The sequence below is a fragment of the Cyclopterus lumpus genome, chromosome 8, assembly GCF_009769545.1.
Source record: "Cyclopterus lumpus isolate fCycLum1 chromosome 8, fCycLum1.pri, whole genome shotgun sequence".
NCBI classification, from domain to species: Eukaryota; Metazoa; Chordata; class Actinopteri; order Perciformes; family Cyclopteridae; genus Cyclopterus; species Cyclopterus lumpus.
In genome coordinates, this window is record NC_046973.1 from 10356875 (window position 1) to 10375250 (window position 18376).

Genomic DNA, 18376 nt, shown 5'->3' on the forward strand with positions numbered 1-18376 from the left:
TTCTCAAACTTTTTCTGTCGCGCCCCACTTCGGAGGAAGAAAAATGTTCGTGCAGAATTTTTATTGAAACAACAATTTTTTTGTGACTCCTCCATCTGTGCTTTTTCAAATAATAGAATAAATAAAATTGCAATCACTTAATTAAACCAGATTGCTCCATCAGACAAAAACAAATAAAGTGCAATCACTTTGTTAGAACAATGCAAATAAAGTTGTGCAAAAAATAACTAATATTTGGCAAATAACTTATTGTGGCTGCAATTAACATGTTTGGCACTGGATATATTTTCAAGATAATAACAATAAAGTGCAACCTGTGCAAAACTAAACGAAACAAGTTCAAATATTTGGCTATAGTTTTACACTAAATATATTTTCAAAACCATAATGTGCAACCGGTTAAAAACAAAATGAGTGCAGATATGTGTGAGCCATCAAGTTGTATCAGTATTAATTCAAATTCACTCCGATTCTCAAAGGAATCAATATTCCCTTGATCGAGTTGCCTGACCCACATCTCCAGCTTCCTGAGGAAGGTGCTGCTCTCTGCCTTGAAGATGAAGATTTAATTCATTCAGCTTTCCAAATATGTCACTGATAGGCCAATTTCATTAGAAATTATTCATCAGCAAATTAATAATTATAATTGAATTAATACATTTGACTCCAAAAAGTATATTAAAGATAACACAATTGTATTGTACTGTCCTGTATGACGGATGTTTAATGTTTAATGAGCTCAAAGACTCGCGACAACCCTTTTCCTCGTGAGAGCCACCGAGCTTCGCTGTGAAACAGCTGAAAGCTCCGCTCCAGTCTCCACAGAGTCCAGAAAACAGTCGTGCTTTCCGGGGTCTTGTTTTTATGAACATGACCACGCTGATGGCATCGGTCAAAACCTCGTGTAGTTCACGGCACATATGTGTCCATCCATCCATCCATCCATTATCACCCGCTTATCCGGGGTCGGGTCGCGGTGGCAGCAGGTTCAGCAGGCCGACCCAGGCTTCCCTCTCACCCGCAGCACTTTCCAGCTCATTCTGGGGGATCCCGAGGCGTTCCAAGGCCAGCCGGGAGATATAATCCCTCCAGCGTGTCCTCGGTCTTCCCCGGGGCCTCCTACCAGTTGGACGTGCCCGGAAAACCTCTAATGGGAGGCGTCCAGGAGGCATCCTGACTAGATGCCCGAACCACCTCAGCTGACTCCTTTCGACACGAAGGAGCAGCGACTCGACTCCAAGCTCCCCCCTGATGTCCGAGCTCCTTACCCTATCTCTAAGGCTGAGCCCGGCCACCCTACGGAGGAAGCTCATTTCGGCCGCTTGTATCCGAGATCTCGTTCTTTCGGTCACGACCCAGAGTTCGTGGCCATAGGTGAGGATTGGAATGTAGACCGACCAGTAAATGGAGACCGGTACAGCGCCTGTTTTACTGCTGCAGCCGCACCGATCCGCCTATCGATCTCCCGCTCCACCTTACCCTCACTCGTGAACAAGACCCCGAGCAGGCCCGTAGAGATCACCCCCGCAGCCCTCGCACTGCGGGGGCAGCCTCGCAGTGACAGGAGGCCTCTCATGGCAATTTTTTTTTTTAATCCAACACTAGCCAGCGCACTCGGCCGTATTGCGGCTAAGTGTCTGCTTACTCGGCTGTGTTCCGGCTCGATGCGGCCAAATGTGAGCCACCTTTGGCACATTTCACTGTTGCCATGTCTGGCCCAGGTGTAGCTGTTACGGACATGGGCAGATTCTGTCTGAGACATGGCAACCGGTTTATCGGCTGCCGAATCTGGGCCGAATAATGTAATAAATAAATAATATTACATTACGTAATAACATTAAGATATCCCTCAAAGTTGTCTCTCTCATAATACACAATAAAAAAAGTATTTTAAACTGGCTTTATAAGTTTTAAATAAGAGTTGTAAAGGCAATCGTAACAGGCAACCACTAGGGTCTCCTGCTACGCGGACTGGTGTTATTGTTGGGCCGCGGTGTATTCTGGGAGAACTACGAGGAAATTTCTCTTGAGGAAAAATGAAACGCACATTTAAAAGTGGTGCCCAAAAGCGGCATTCAAAACAGAACATTTCTGAATTAAATGCCAAACTTCCCAAAATTAGAAGTCTTTTTCGACCAGCTGGTGAAGGATGCACTCATCTGCCAGAAGAGAAAGGTATTGTACTGTTTGCTATAGCTAACATTACTACGTAGCTAACGTTATACTTTGACAGCTGTACTGCTCTGTCTATGTGTTGTGCTTGAAAATACATTAACCTTATTAAACCTATGCTCTCACTATACCCCCTGCGCCCATTATCGGACACGTTTCCTTAATTATCTCCACAACCACATCGTTGTTTAACTTCATTTCACGTTGTTCAACACTGCAACCCTTTTGAGAAGACAACGGCTCTGTACAAAATAATACAAGTAACCATTAAGTAAGAAAGGTCATTTTCCAAGCTAAAACTGATAAAAACATATCTCAGAAGCTCCATGTCACGTGCGCGCAGTTTAGATGTAAAGAGCGTGGTTAAAGACTTTGCACACAGATTTGCTAAAAGACGCGCACATGTGTATTCAAATGCAAACCTGTAGAAAGTAGCCTACCGGTGTATCGACTATATGTAGGCATATTTGTTATGTTGTTGTAACACATGTTCTATTTGAGCTGTTCGATAGGCCCTAGCATATGTTTTGTTTCTGTTGGAATACATTTGTTCTCGGTTTGAGCTGTTTTTTCTGATTGAATAAATTTCCCTCAAAAGAAAAGCTTGGGTCCTGTTCGTTTATCTTTGGATAATGACCGCCGGACAATACATTATCCCTTACATATGGGGGGGAGGGGGGGGCCTCATGTGTTTCCGTTACGGCACTGACCCCGAGATACTTGAACTCCTTCACTTGGGGTAGGCAGTTTGCCCCCACCTGGAGGGAGCAATCCACCGGTTTCCGGCAGAGCACCATGGCCTCAGATTTGGAGGTGCTAACTCTCATCCCTGCCGCTTCGCACTCTGCTGCAAAACGCCCCAGTGAATGCTGGAGGTCACGGTCCGAGGAGGCAGACAGGACCACATCATCCGCGAACAGCAGAGAGGCGATCCCGAGAATCCCATATGTGTCCATTGCACATTTAAAAAATACCCTCTTGATCAGCGCCTGAAAGCCCTTCCCGTTCCCTGTCGTGGTCTGCGCACCATCTGTGCAGAAACCCACACAACTCTGCCATTTCAGCCCGTGTTCTGTCAGGTAACTGCTCAGAAGCCTAACGAGCTCATCAGCTGATGCCACCTTTATAAAGTGATGTGCCTGCATGCGGTATTCACCAAGTTTCCTGTGAAAGAACTCCAGTGGCTTATTGACGTGAGTGGGGTGTAATGTCGCCACGTGTCTTTTCAATTAGTTGTGCTTCATACTGTCCGCTGCCAGAGTTTTCAGACATACAACACAGACTGGTCTCTCCTCATCGGCATCGCCTGGGGTTGATTTTCTTTTCCCTCCTATCAAACTTCTCTTCATTGTGCACACTACTAAGCTACACGTGAGTCGCAAAGGATCTTGGACGTCGCGTAAACATGTACACGTACTTTTGTAATATGTGAAGTTCTCCGCACTGCCCCCCGTGCCCCACAGTTTGAGAACCACTGATCTACAGAGAGATCACTCAATGACCAGCTAGACCTCAAGAGGAGGTGGTGATGGAGATAAACACGATGCATGTGTATGCTTATTGTCATAGCGCCACCTACTGGCACAAGGAAATGACACGTGTTATACTATGATGTATTACTCCTAGTTTAGTGACTTGCTCGTGCAACTTTACACATGTGTCAAAGGTGATGGAAACATATAATGAACGTGGGTGTTTGGAATAGCGCCCCCTGCACATTTGACATGTTTCCTCATTAAACTCCACTAGACTTCCTCGAAACTGCTGCATGCTTATTACTGTGTTATTATTTATATTACTAGTTTATTGATTTGACTGTCTCTTGTGTGCACTTTGCTGCTTTAATCCGGTAAATGTCCCCACTCCGGGACTAAGAAAGGCCTTTCACAACGTGCACATGGAGGTTGGGATTGATCTGGAGGCGCGAGGCTGCTGCTCCTACTCCACCTCTCGCTGATACAGCCGACACGCGTCTGCGCGTGCGGAAAGTCTGGCGAGGCGCAGATTGGCTAAAGATGACATCATCCAGTCGCGAGCTATTGTTGTAAAGAGGATGAGCTCATCGTGTAGAAGCCAGTCGGTGAAGGCGGAGTGAGGACGGAGACGTGTTTGCAGCAGCGGACCCCATCATCCCTCTGACGGAGACATGCTCTGGACGGACCGGGACACTTCCGGTGAGTCATATGAAATCAGCAGCTCCAGATGTCAACAGACTGAAGACTACAACGTCTTACATGTCGCGTGTTGTGCCGCAGACATGGTGTGGTCCCGGGACACAGCGGCGGAGCGGCCCCCGCTGTCCGGCATCCTGCCGCGGCTCTACCTCGGAGCGGAGGGCGACGTGACGCAGGTGAGCCGGGGCTACTGCTAACTATCATCCTAATTTTGACTGTAGTTGTATCAATAACACCTCGTTAAGTATCATGCAGCATGTTATGATATTATTGTAGCCTTCTTCCGGATGCGTGTATGATGTGTAACACGGTTGTATTGGGTCCAGGTGGAGGAAAGTAGAACTTTGATTTTAGACTGATCACGATTTGTAGAACTTCTGAATCTGCGATATGGAACTTGAGTGATGGAGTAAGACCTTCTGAAATGTGCTGGAGCATTGATGAATACTCAAGTGTGCACGACAGTAGGCCTGAAGACTTTTAGCCCTGAAGGGTTTTAGACCTGTAGACCCGAAGGCCTGTAGACCCGAAGGCCTGTACACCTGTATACCCGAAGGCCTGTAGACCTGTAGACCCGAAAGCCTGTAGACGCGAAGACCTGTAGACCCGAAAGCCTGTAGACCCGAAGGCCTGTAGACCTGCAGACCTGTCTTCATCAAGAAACAAAATATCCTCCATAAGGCTGGACACTCCACAATAGAACTCAGAGAGAACATATAGGCTGGGGTCCTTTTCATGTGTGTGTGTGTGTGTGTGTGTGTGTGTGTGTGTGTGTGTGTGTGTGTGTGTGTGTGTGTATAGGAGCGGCTGGCCTCTCTGGGTATCTCCTATGTGCTGAGTGTGAGTCGCTGCAGCCCCCAGCCCTCCTTTCTGCCTCACTCCAGATACCTTCGCATCCCCATTGACGACTCCCTGTGGGACGACCTGCTGCCCTGGATCCCACAGGCTCTGCACTTCATCGGTCAGGACCCTCACTCTCCCCCCCCGCCCCCCGCCCACAGCAGGGTTCTCTGTACAGAACCTCAGTACACATATTGATGTAACTGTGTGTTGGACTAACCGTCTGTGTGTCCTGTGTGCTCAGATGCAGCCATGTCCTCCGGTGCCTCCGTGCTGGTTCACTGTGCAGCAGGAATCTCTCGCTCCCCGGCTCTGGCTGTAGCCTACATCATGTACAGACTGGGACTGGACCTGGACCACGCCTACAGGTACGGTTGGTAGTCACTGTACGTGCCAGTCACTGTCCATTCGTATCTACATAGCGTCAAATGACCAGATCATATGACATTTTCCACATAGAGCAGGTGTCGGCTTCACTATTTAACCTTACAGAGACACAACATCCCCATCAGTGACACTCCTCTTTAAGGTGGAAACCTCCAGCAGAACCTGCTTCTGGTTGGCCGTCCTTCTGCCTCGACCGAGACACAGAGTACTAGATTCAATTTGATAAAAATCTGATTTGGATTTTCCCATGTAGCCATATTAAATATTAAAGCCCGTGGAGCGCTGTAGCCTTTGATTGTCCTGCAGCACGGTGACGACACAGGCACAGGGACATTGACATTGAACAACTTGTATTGGCTCTGAAAGACAAAACACAAATGATCTTATACTATTTTGAAGTTTGTTTGCAATCTTCAGATTTTTTTCCTTATGTCACTCTTCATTTCAATGTTAGTTTTTCTCTTTTACGCTGACAGTTGTTTTCACTGTCCTGAACTGAACACGTGCTTCTTTTATTTATTTATTATTAACTAATGTAGTAATAAGTGGCTACCTAATACATCAGTATTATTAAACTTAATACATCATTAAATCTGCAAGGACAAGTCTCAGCGTTCCCATGTTTCAAATGCATCATATAATGACTTTAGCCTTTGGGGTGGTTGGCTCATAAAACAGAAGAAATGTACTTATTTCTCACATGTCCACCATTTCTATTCCTGTATAGAGTTCTTCCTTACGAGTGATTCAGTGGTACCACAGATCACCGATACAATATCCAACTTATTGTTATCAGTATTTTAAATTAAATGACAAGTATCAGCCAGTAGATGGCGTTTGAACACATCACTGTTAGTTAAACACTTCACCAAACAAGAGTGGGCCTCCTTTATGGAACTACAAGAGAAAGTGGTAATCAAGGAACACCCATTTAACAAATATTCAAAGACTTAGATCCCGCTCATTCCAAATCAAATGTCCTGTTATAATACAGATTCCAACTCTAAGCTCATTTTACAAAACATGAGATACAATAACTTTAAATAGTGTAACAAAACAGCAACATTTCTAGCAACAAAGAAAACTGTTCCACTTACAATAAGGGACATGAACTCTTTTCAAACTAAACTTGAATGTTGATGAATGAATGCCAAATATTAAGGCACTTGTTTTGGACAATACTCTTCCCTCTATTTCTCAGAATGGTAATACAACTCAAAATATGAATACTGCAAACATACATGTATATCTCAAACCAGGAAAAGACTAATTATCACCTCAAATTACTCCTAAACCAAGAAGTGAAGCCCTGGCGACAAGCACCGTCATCCCACATATAATTAGTCAAAGACAGGTATTCATCAAATACCTCACATTTGATAGATCATACAACAAACACGAGCCTTTGACAAAGTTAATAGGAAAACCCTATTCATTTATGAATTGGACTTTATTTACATCTCTTACATTTGCAATATTCATTGCTCGTGCTGTTCGCCAAAAGCTCAACATAGTCGTTCAGCTTGGTAACACAACATAAATGACCGTATGACATCATAGACAATGTGCTGCTGTTTTCACTCCATAAACTGGACCAAAGATATGACTATATGTAAACAAAGATAAATGAATGAGCATTCCCTCCTCCAGCCCCAGGAGGACATCTGGGTGTCACCATCACTTATTCCAGCTTAACTACACTCCCTTACTCCACCACTGGAAATGGTAGATTTACCACTCACTCATTGACAGAATTGCAAGTTTTTATTTGATCGATTGTCTATTTTCGATTAGCCTACTTGAACCTGATTTAAGTTAGAAATCATCAACTATAACTAAATTCTACTGGAGAAATGCCACTTTACAGAAAAGAAAGAAACAATGAGGCTTTGATGCATTTCATTTCTGAAATGTATTACATACTCACTCAAATACAGTAATTATTAACTGGAAAAATTACAACCGCCCAGACAATACATACAATGGGATATATACCAATAATGTACATTCTGCAAAGAACTTTCTGTTTGACCTAAGATCCCACCCGCTGGCCAGTTTGGTGGAGAGTTCTATAAACATCAACACAAGCAAATGCACTCCAATATATAAATAAGACGCCAAAACATTTCCCCAGTTGGAGATAACCAAGTACACTCATCCAGTAGAATTCACGCCTCGCACAATAAAGCATGTACAACAGTGGATAGACCAGTATGTTCCCAGTATGTTCCAGTATGTTCCCAGTGTACATGTCTGATTCCATGACTTGTGGGTGTGGCCTGTTTCTGGTGGAACAAAGTCCAGCATTCATCTGCTCCATCCCATTGTCCCCAACTCTGTATTAGGCAATTTCTCACAAGTAAATAGAATCCTGATTATTGCCCTACCTAGCCATTGCCAAGAAACCCCTGTGAACAATACGGGAACACGTGCTTATTAATTCTATCTCTCTATTATCATTATTATTCTATTACATCCATTGTTTTAGATCAGTGTGGAACCCCATCCAGAGCTGTGTGAGTCCTAACCCACATCCTGTCTGTGCCCTCATAAGGTTTGTGAAAGAGCGCCGGCCCTCCATTTCTCCAAACTTCAACTTCCTGGGTCAGCTGCAGCACTTCCAGGGCACTCTGAGCCAGAAGGCCTCTGGTGGTGACCTCCTCCTCCAGCAGCTGGATGCTCATCTGCCGTCCATCAATGACGGCGTTGACTACACTTGCAACATTAATTCTCCGGCTGATAGTATGACCAGCGACTCAGCAGAGATCAAGCAGACACAGAGAGAGAAGTCCTACCACACAGCCAGCACCACACAACAGATATACTCCCATTCAGATGGAAATGTGAACCAGCAGGTTTCAGGGAAGCTTCATTTGACTCTTAATCAAGACCAGACGCCATGTGAGGTTGCAGCCCCGAGCTCCTGTGAGCCGGCCAAACCAGCAGCAAAGCCGACTCGCCTGCAACTCCCAGCAGGCTCAGCTTCTCTGTTAGAGAAACGAAAAAGCCTCACTCTCTTTTTGACCCCTGTGGAAATCCGCCCTCCCTCCTTAGCAAGCAGCAGCCAGCAAGGAAGGGGCACGGCCACGCCCACAAGCGTCCACAAGAGGGAGACGAGGGCAAAGACACAGAAGAACGCTGGGCAGGCAGAGGACACCCACAGGGAGCAGAGCCCCTCCCACAGGGAGCAGAGCCCCCCCCACACGGAGTACAGCAAGTGCAGCACAGCAGAGGTAAAGGAGCAGGGCCTGCTGTCGCCGTTCAGCGTCACCCTCAACAAGCTGCTGGGATGGGGGGAGCGGATGCTGCTGGGAGGGCTGTTTGTCCACCCGGTCAGGATGGGTCAGCCTGCACTGCCCTACAGGTGCTGAGGGGGCAGCAGCTGCTGCATGTTTGTGTCTTTGCATGTTTTTCAAATTGAACCAAACCACACTCCAGGATGTGGTTCATACATACAAGAGGTGTGACATAACATTATCGGTAGTCTTCTATGTATTTATTGCAGAGCTGAATATATTAACTTTACTTACAATACACAATGAACCTCCACACAATGCATCTTGTTTATTACATATTGACAGTTGTCAGCTTATGTTGACATTTGTAAAATTCCGTTATTTATGAAGACTGGCTTAAGATGTATTTACTGATTAAAGATGACATTTCCACCGTGTCGTCTTGCCGTTTTCTCAGTGTGGTGCAGCTTCTCCACATGGTCATTTGGTGTTTAGGTCTCATTACTCTGATAACCCCAGAAGTGAACAGCTGAAACAAATAGCTGGTGCACAGGAGGCCACATCAGGACAGCATCTTCTCTGACCGTTGCCTTTCTCACAATAATTCCCTTCTACAAAATCCAACATTCATCTCAAAGACCCAGCTGCTCCATTCCATTGTCCACAACTCTGTGTATTAGGCAATTTCTCACAAGTAAATAGAATCATAATTATTCTATTCAATTGAGTTTATTTTGTATAGCCCAAAATCACAAATTACAAATTATCCTCAGAGGGCTTTACAATCTGTACACATACGACATCCCTGTCTGCTATTAATACAGGATAACATGCTCATTGATTTTATCTCATGAGGACAATGTCAGCTTCTTCTATATGATAAATCATCTGAACAATTTATATCTTCTTTTCATTTTTTTTTTTCCTGCTTTCCAAAACTGAATAACCAAACATTCATCAGTTTAGTACACACATCTTATTGTGAATTCTTATTGATATAATTCTGTATTTCAGACAATAATCAAGGGCAGATTACGAAAATGAGCAACTGTAAAAGCCCAAGGGCCCAACAGCACCATGCTTACTGTGAGTGGTTCTCACTCTATTGACCATGTGTTTGGGGTTGTGGTCCACTGAAGGACGCATATGTCTTATGGTGGATCCTCATCCTGCAGCCCTGGAAGGAGGTTCCTTTGTCTCAGTGTAGTTTGAAAACATTGTACATGTTCCTGAATAAATATAATATATATAATATATATAAATATGTTCACTTTAACCTGAGTACGTAGCAAACCTGTGGGCACATGATACAGCAGAGGGCTCGGCATTCATTGTTCAGGTTAACAGGCGCAGTGGAGATGCAGGTTCCTGTCTGTGTATTTCATGTCTTATTTTATTTAGAAAATAATCCAGTGGCGGCTGGTGGAATTTTTTTTGTTCGGGCCATCCTATCAATTTCAGGAAAAATCCCAGTATGATTCAATGCAAAGAAAGTATCAAACACGCATTTCTACTTTGTAGTTAAATATTTAACATTTATTTTCAACACTGACATACGTACATCTTATTCATACAATTCAGTATATTAATATATATATATATCATATAATTTTCAGTATAATATGATATATAAATACTATCTAATGTAAATATTCAATATACATATCATAAATATCTTATAATAAAATATAAATATCTTATAATATAAATTACATATATATATATAAAATCTAATAGAAGATGTTTATATATTAAGATGCCCCTATGAACCTTGTTAGGGTTAAAGTGTGCCTGTTTTTATCCAGCTCCTCATTGTGTTTCTTCACCTCAATCCTGTGTCCGTCATCCAGCTGGTAGTGACGTTCACTTTGCCCAATATGGCTGCTTGAGGAGTTATCCATGTGTATCCTGGTGTTCTCATGTTTTATTAATTCTTCCAACAAGTGCTTCATGTCCCTTACTCCAGTAACAGTCCATGCTGGATCTGTCCCCGTTGATTTTACCAGGTTGGGTCTTCTTAGAAGAGAAGTGCTCGCACTGGCCGTCATGTCGTTAAAAAAGCCCTGACAAGAAGGTGCAGCTTTGGGCCAGATGACTTTGGCCCAAAGCTGAATCTATTTTAGGATGCTGATTGGCTAAATTGTGTATCACTCATTTATATCTTTAATCAGTAATAGGCTAAACTGCTTCTTAGACCCGCCTCTTCTGGGCCAAAACGATTTGGCCCCAGCTGCAGCTGAGACATGCAGATGGGCAGAGAGGATGTGCAGGAAGTGCAGGAAAAGCATATATTTTGCGCAGATATCCTATTGTACAAATATTGACTTTGTATAATTTATAAACATTATTAATATAATTAATGTGTATATATATACATTTTTTGTAGCCCAAGGTGGGCCCACTATTGGCCAGCCGCCACTGAATTAAAGTGATTGACACAAGTGGTTGTTTTAGGATTGGAGGGAAGAAGACGCTGACAGGAATCCTCAATGACAACTGCTACAAAAAGATAGACGTCATTATTTGCTAATACTTTACTCTTTTACTATGGTTGACTGTTCTGTATTAAACTCTTATTTGTATTATCAGCCATAAGAAAACACAAGTTTCATCACAATATATCAAAAAGGGAAGAATGAATATTCCCTGTGCCGTTTTCGAGCTCCAGGTTGACTCTGGCACGCGCCTGAGGGCGCACATTCCCACGCATTCCACAGGAGGAGGGGACACAATGGCGGCGTGCTCGAGAGGGATGATGATGACGACATAAGACGAAGTTGTCCTCTGGTTAAGTCGACAATTGTGAACATACATGAAATAGAAGGACGGAGCTCCAGAACTGCAGTGAAAGACTTCGGACCTCGTGCTGCTTTTACATCGCGCTCGGGCCGCGAGGTTAAATGACGTCACGGAAAGGTAATGTTCGACCCCGCCAGATGACCAAATAAGGGCACTGACACATGAACGTGGAATGTGTTCATGAGAAGAAAGCTGAAGTGTGTGTGCCGTTAGTGCTCCGTCGTGTCTTTGGTGACACACCGATACATCGACCTGTGTGCGTGCGTGTGCGCGCGCGCGCGCGTGTGTGTGTGTATGTGAGAGTGAGAGAACATTAGTGCGCGAGCTGTTGTAGTTTCTTGAGGAAAAAGAAAAGAGGAAGCAGCTCCGCCCCCACAAGCTGCCGGAGGCCGAGCAGAAAGAGCAGAGAGAAGAGGAGGTGACGCGGCCCGACGGACACACACACGGACACACACACACGCACACGCTCACACTCTTTACTTGTTGCTCCAGCGGGACTGTGAGTGACGTCACGCGTGCTTGTGTGTCGAACACCTCGTTGTAGAAAACATGAGTAAAGTTTCAGTTTGAAGCTGCGCCGCTAAACTCGTCCGTGCTGGTCTCTTCTGGTCTCTCCTGCTACCATCAACGGGAACATCAACGGGAACCGGCGGATCTGCTCCACGACTTTGGCTCGGCTCGGCTCGGCTCGGCTCGGCTCGGCTCTGCTTCAGGTCAGGCCCTGGACACTTTCTGATCCGGACGAATCCCAGTTGAAAGCCAGTATGAGTGGAGAAGAGGAACGATTCAAACTGGTGGTGGTGGGAGGAGGAGGGGTGGGGAAGAGCGCCCTGACCATCCAGTTCATCCAGGTACGCCTCTCCTACACATCTGTTACTGCTCGTGCTCGGGGTACTCATGAGCCACAGGGACCAGGTCTTTCTGTGGAGCATTACGGTCCATCAGACCGACCTGAACTTGGGATTCATAAATATTTTCCCAGAAGGTTGGAGGGCAGTCCTGATGAACTAAAGGAGTGTTGTTCCTCGTGCTCTCTGGAGGAGCTCATTGCTGTGTCTCTGAACCTGCTGCTCGACACATGTCCAGCTCTCACTTCACACTTGAATGTTAAAAAACAAAGATCACATTGCCTCCTCCCAGCTGTGAGCGGTGCAGTGTGTGTGGAGGGTTGACCCCTGACCTGATGACCATGGTTGAGTTGAAGCACTGTTTCAGAATGTCTTTAGGTTTCGGTAATTGAGTCCACATGTCATACTTCATGTTGCTGCTGGCTACATTTATACATGTGGGGTTGCTTCCCTCCAGACAGCCATTGTTTAGAAACACCAGTTATCACTGGCATAAATTATATAGGAAGGGACTAAAACCATCTACAGGTACAACTGCTAGTACAGGCAGCAGTGGAAGGAGTATCCAGAGCGTAACAATACCACACTGTACAGTCACTAGTAACTACAGCTGTACAAGTATTCTCCTGTGACATGTTGAAAAGGTCCAGTTGCTCCTCAGTCTACTTCATGGAGTAGTGTGTGAGCTGTGTTTAACACTGTCCCTGTCCCACAGTCCTACTTTGTGTCCGACTACGACCCCACTATCGAAGACTCCTACACCAAGATCTGCACTGTGGATGGAAAGGAGACCCGGCTGGACAGTAAGGCTCCGTCACAGCGGATATGAATGAAGTGTGCACACTGTTTGTCTGAAGGCAGAGGGTGTGCTGCACTGTGTGTTTGCTCTCTGGAGGTTTCATTCCCTTGTTAGGACTTGCACTTGGCCAATGTTATTGCACACAGCCAGGCTGCAGTGTGTTGGGTCACACTGCAGTTTCACCACCATGAATATGTGAATCATCACACTTGTTTACAGCGCTGTACAGTTCAGACTCTTCTTCACTCTTCAGACATTACTGGAGATGAAATGATCCCGTTAGGCAGAAGTTGAAGCTTCTTGGGTGAGCACAAGTAGGAGGACGTCATCATAGCTAACAGCACTTTGATATGATGTTGGGAGCACTTGTTTTCTCCTTTGGTGTACACAGATTTTGCAGTGGGTGGTGTTAAGGGTGGTGGGACCATCATATGATGACACTCTCTACTGGAACATGGGCTTCCTCAGACCTGTCTGTGGAATCACATTTGAGTCAACAGCTATAGTTATTATTTCAAAGGGGTTAAAGGTCACCCTCAAAGATTCCTCTAACTATCTAGGCTCAAATAAAAGATGTCCAAGTTGACTGTTTCCTATTTACATATCTCACCCACAAGGTTTTATTCTCAATGTTGCGTTCCATAATTGTGTGTACAATATGGAAATACGAGGATATATGTCATTTCTGGCAACCATACATGGATTAGTAGATAGAGTTGCAACTTGTAGAGCAATTAAAGAATGGGATTGTGGAAATCCCTCTAGAGCACCAGAGTTGTGAAACAAACTCCCTCCCAAATTTAGAAACACCCGTCGATGAGCCCACTCATAGACAGGTGTCATGCAGCAACGTTGTGTTGTGGACGTATAACGTGTGTGTGTGTGTGTGTGTGTCAGTCTTGGACACCGCAGGTCAGGAGGAGTTTGGAGCGATGAGGGAGCAGTACATGCGCGCAGGAGAAGGCTTCTTGTTGGTATTTGCTCTCAACGACCGGGGCAGGTAAGAGACTCCATGCTCTTTGGAGAGCAGCTCATACATTAATGAGAAACGCAGCACAGATATTCATCTAAATGATTGGTTGAAGCACATGACACAAATGAAACAACTATAGCACTGTGATCAGTGTGCGTTACAACTTCATAACAGCTGTGTTTATGTGCAGCTTGATGTCACTTGTGTTAACAACCCGTCTTTAATGCATCATGTCTGAATGCATCCACTACAGATTGTGACTTGTGTAATAAACGTACTCGGACACCCTTTAACCCATTCAATCAAACAAACTTTATTTCAGACTCATGGTCCAGATAGTAAAAAACCTACCAGTTCCTTATACGTAGACAGCTGTACCAATGTCTCCACAGCGGGGACTGGTTTATGTTTGATAAAACCATGATGATTTAAATTTCAACGTCATTAACTCGGCAGATACATTTATACATAAGATTTCTTAAAACGGCTTAACTCCTGCAACCACACACATTTCACTGGCACAGTACTCTATTAGTACTGTTATTATTAGTATGACTGATGACTCATGTTTTCTGCTGCGTTTAAAAGAGATGAGCAGAGATGATTATCATTGTGTCCATTTCCTGTACATGGCATATTCTTTCCTGTAAACAGAATCCATATATATATATATGAATATTAATCTGTGTTTCTTGATACTGGGATTGCTCATTATTTCCCTCTGTCCGCCGACAGCTACCATGAGGTCCAGAAATTCCACACTCAGATCCTGAGAGTCAAGGACCGAGACGACTTCCCCATGGTGCTGGTTGGAAACAAGGCGGACCTGGACCAGCAACGAGTGGTAAGTGAGGCCCTGGTGGATCTTTAAGGGGTCACTTTGTTCTCCCAATGTTCCTGGATTATAGACAGATATGTTCCAGAAGGTCCAGGAATGTGATCAGTTCTCACCCAGGGTTTGGAAATATCAGGGCATGTGTGAAGCTTCAGGTTTATGGGTCAAAAGGGACCTCAGATATGAGACAAACTAATATGATCATTTCAAGTTCACAGCTGTGAGCTGGTAGGGCCCAAAAACCAAACTCCCTAAACAGGAACTGATGGCACTGTAGAATGCATTATTTTCACTGAAAATGCATTTCCTACACCAGTCGATCTACTGGTAAATGAAACATGGAAGCACCAGTAACTTTTATTTAGCTATCTTGTTTTTGTGGAAGGAAGCAACCCCTCGTCTATCGGCCTGACCCCGGTGGGGAGAGACCCCTGAGATCCTCTTCTGTGTGCTGCTCATTGTTTACAGTCCCATTATTAACAACTCAAGATGTGAGACTGGAGTTAAGCGACGACTTGTACGACCTTTTTGGAAATAAAACCTCTACAAAGCTTTGTCATGACAACGGTAGTGGGTGGGTTCCCAGAGGGCATCTTGGCCTCTGTACCTGCACACTACCAAAGCCTGCTCCAACGTGATTGGTCAGTTCTAAACCTTGTCTCGTTGCCTACAGATGGTGAATATGAAAGTATGATCTGTTGATAGAGATGAGTATGACAGTCCGTGTGTAATGACAGAGCAGCATCTTACTGGAGGCTGGTCTGCTTCGTCTGCAGATCTCCAGGGAGAACGCTGAGGCGTTCGCCAGAGAGAACCGGATCCACTACATGGAGGCTTCAGCCAAGAATCGCTGCAACGTGGATGAAGTCTTCTTGGAGCTGGTGCAAATTATCAGGTACAGTCTTTATTTATTTGAGACCGCATTAGTCAGATTATGAACAGCTACAGTAGCTTACACTGTATGCATGGGGCCCTGAACTTGATAAACGTCCTGTCAAACAAAGTAAGGGTGCAGTTCCTCTTTGGGGCGTAACCTGAATGATCTCATGCTCCCTTTCAAGGCTTGTTAGTGGCTGGTTTGATTTCACCACCAAGAAGCTCTAGTCAGACCTTTTAAAACCTCTTTAAAGCTGCTTTGGTCAATAATTGGGATATCGTCAGTCAGTCACGGGGGACACTGTGCATGTGGACTATGGAACAACCCGTTGGAATGATTCACTCCTCTTTCTGTTTTACCCACAGACGGTTTCAGGAGATGGAGAGTCCTCCTCCTCCAACTCATCACACAAGGAAACAGAAAAGGGGTGGCTGTCCATGTGTCATCCTCTGAGAGAGGAGAGGAGAGAGAGAGAGGAGAGGAGAGGAGAGGAGAGGAGAGGAGAGGAGAGGAGAGGAGAGGAGAGGAGAGAGAGAGAGAGAGAGGGAGGGAGAGGAGAGGAGAGGAGAGGGAGGAGAGAGAGGGAGAGAGAGAGATGACTGTGCTGACTGTGTTACACTGCGTGGAGAAACCCAAGCAAACCATTATTCCCAATACCATGTCAAACATTTCACACTTGTCCAAAAGTGGAAAGGACTTTGAGGCTCTGGTTCCCGCTGCTGTATTTGTCTTTTGGTGCCTCATCCGATGCCTCGGTAGAGAACCCCTGGTCCCTTGGCCATGCACAGCCGACACCAGCTGCATGAAGAAGAGTCTAATTCAAGGCTGCATTCAGTTTTCAGTGCAGTATTCATGACGGCAGAACTGGTTTCTGCATTTGCACATTTAATTTGACACACATAGTCTCTGGATGTTCATTGTTTTGGTGATAGGTGGACTGCCTTCTGGTACTTTGTCTTTCTTTTTATATATTCATTTGGGTTCAGTTGTCATCACGTGACATACATGTGTAACTTCAGTCTGGTGTGAAGGAGCTGCTGGATCCTCTGGAGTTCATCCCGTTTCACTTATGTAGTGTTCCCCTTCGTGATGTCATGGTGATGTCATATACCAGTGGAGGTACCGGTCTCAAGGGCTGAGCGTCATGACATCTGAGCTAGCTTTATGCACCAATGAAGGCAGTGTTTTGAGGTTAAAAGTTCTGGACCTTGACATGAGGTTCTGTCGTATTGCAGTGGATGGGAAGCACTGTTTTCTAGGTCTTGAAGCTGTGTAATATTCTATGTTGCCCATCATATCCCATCTGTATTATCTCCATTACGATGTCACAGGAGCCTAAAGATGGCCGTGCTCTGGTCTGCTTAGCACCAACACTGGGCCTAGAGTAGCCGGTATGTTGGGTTCCCCGTTGGTCATATGGACTCTGGACTGCAGTGTAACTAACAGAGTACCAGCTCTGAGATCCTTGCCCCACCCCCAACGGTGCAGTAGCCCCAATCCACCAGTGGAGGTCACTCTTGCAGCGACGAGGACGAGCAGACAGCTTCCTCACAGTGCTGGGGGGCATTGGCACGATCTGTGTTGTTGTTGTTGTGGTGGGGCGATAATCAAAAGCCCAGACATGAGTCCACTTCACATCTTCAACTGCTTTTTATTTGCAAGGAGAGATGACCTCGCTATTACACAGCAAGAACAAGCTGAACAATGAAATACAATCTCTCATATATCTTCTATATGTCCGCTCATATCCATCTTCTTATCGGTCATCTTTAATGCTTTGGGCAATTTTGTTTACTTATTTCCCCTTTACACAAGAATGTATATCTATATTACTACCTGCAATTCACATCTTTCAGTTTTGTATCGAAATCAAAGTCAAAACTCTTTTATACATTATTAAAACATTTACAACTTAACATTTCTTTCTGTTGCGTCTTCTATGACTTCACATTGGCTTCAGAGGAGATGTTATTGTATCAGATACTGGTTCATGAATAGGATTACACGTTTTACATCCATAATGCTGGGGAGCAGATGTGTTGTTTAGTATGTTCAGAATCATGAGTATCATATATATACTTTAGTGCCGGTGTTGGGTATGCATAATGACATGAAGTACTGTATATGGCATATTATATATCCCGTTCCTCTAAATCCGATAACAACTAAGTGTCACAGACTAGTTTCACTTCAGAATGATGGCAGAATATGTCTCCAGCATATATCTGTATATAACTTCTGATATGTCTGTTCTGAATGTGAGCCCGTGTTCTGTCTTTTTTGAAGTCGGGCATTGACAATTATTCTTGAAGTATTCACACAATTGGAATTACATGTTTTTTCTGAAATCCAGTTTGCAGTAATTATTATTTTAGACATAAATAATTCTATCTATTTCCGATTTTGATATACAGTATATATTTTATATACCTCATT

General features: G+C 44.6%; 2 protein-coding genes across 3 annotated transcripts; both read left to right on the plus strand.

The window, feature by feature from the left end:
- The first annotated feature begins 4193 nt into the window (after nucleotides 1–4193).
- si:ch211-195b15.8 (tyrosine-protein phosphatase MSG5) lies at nucleotides 4194–9275 on the plus strand. The gene is made up of 5 exons (XM_034540469.1): nucleotides 4194–4346; nucleotides 4428–4522; nucleotides 5148–5307; nucleotides 5431–5554; nucleotides 8128–9275. The coding sequence occupies exons 1-5, from the start codon at nucleotides 4319–4321 to the stop codon at nucleotides 8942–8944; spliced, it is 1224 nt and encodes a 407-aa protein (XP_034396360.1). The 5' UTR covers nucleotides 4194–4318; the 3' UTR covers nucleotides 8945–9275.
- Nucleotides 9276–11554: 2279 nt separating this feature from the next.
- Nucleotides 11555–17856, plus strand: rras (RAS related). Of its 2 annotated transcripts, none has more exons than XM_034539188.1 (7): nucleotides 11555–11725; nucleotides 12322–12459; nucleotides 13172–13259; nucleotides 14153–14255; nucleotides 14964–15072; nucleotides 15840–15958; nucleotides 16306–17856. In XM_034539188.1, exons 2-7 carry the CDS (start codon nucleotides 12373–12375, stop codon nucleotides 16391–16393), a joined length of 594 nt encoding a protein of 197 aa, XP_034395079.1. In that variant the 5' UTR covers nucleotides 11555–11725; nucleotides 12322–12372; the 3' UTR covers nucleotides 16394–17856. The 2 variants fall into 2 exon arrangements, with proteins under 2 accessions (XP_034395079.1, XP_034395080.1); XM_034539189.1 differs by lacking the exon at nucleotides 11555–11725 and adding an exon at nucleotides 11772–12026.
- The last annotated feature ends 520 nt before the right edge of the window (nucleotides 17857–18376 follow it).

What these genes read in the sequence shown, in the direction of transcription:
- si:ch211-195b15.8 (XM_034540469.1), top strand. Translation starts at nt 4,319, where the DNA reads ATGCTCTGGACGGACCGGGACACTTCCG. An exon ending in GACGGACCGGGACACTTCCG is followed by an intron (nt 4,347 to 4,427) that starts GTGAGTCATATG and finishes GTTGTGCCGCAG; the next exon opens with ACATGGTGTGGTCCCGGGAC. An exon ending in CGGAGGGCGACGTGACGCAG is followed by an intron (nt 4,523 to 5,147) that starts GTGAGCCGGGGC and finishes GTGTGTGTATAG; the next exon opens with GAGCGGCTGGCCTCTCTGGG.
- rras (XM_034539188.1), top strand. Translation starts at nt 12,373, where the DNA reads ATGAGTGGAGAAGAGGAACGATTCAAACTGGTGGTGGTGGGAGGAGGA. An exon ending in AAAGGAGACCCGGCTGGACA is followed by an intron (nt 13,260 to 14,152) that starts GTAAGGCTCCGT and finishes TGTGTGTGTCAG; the next exon opens with TCTTGGACACCGCAGGTCAG. An exon ending in GCTCTCAACGACCGGGGCAG is followed by an intron (nt 14,256 to 14,963) that starts GTAAGAGACTCC and finishes GTCCGCCGACAG; the next exon opens with CTACCATGAGGTCCAGAAAT.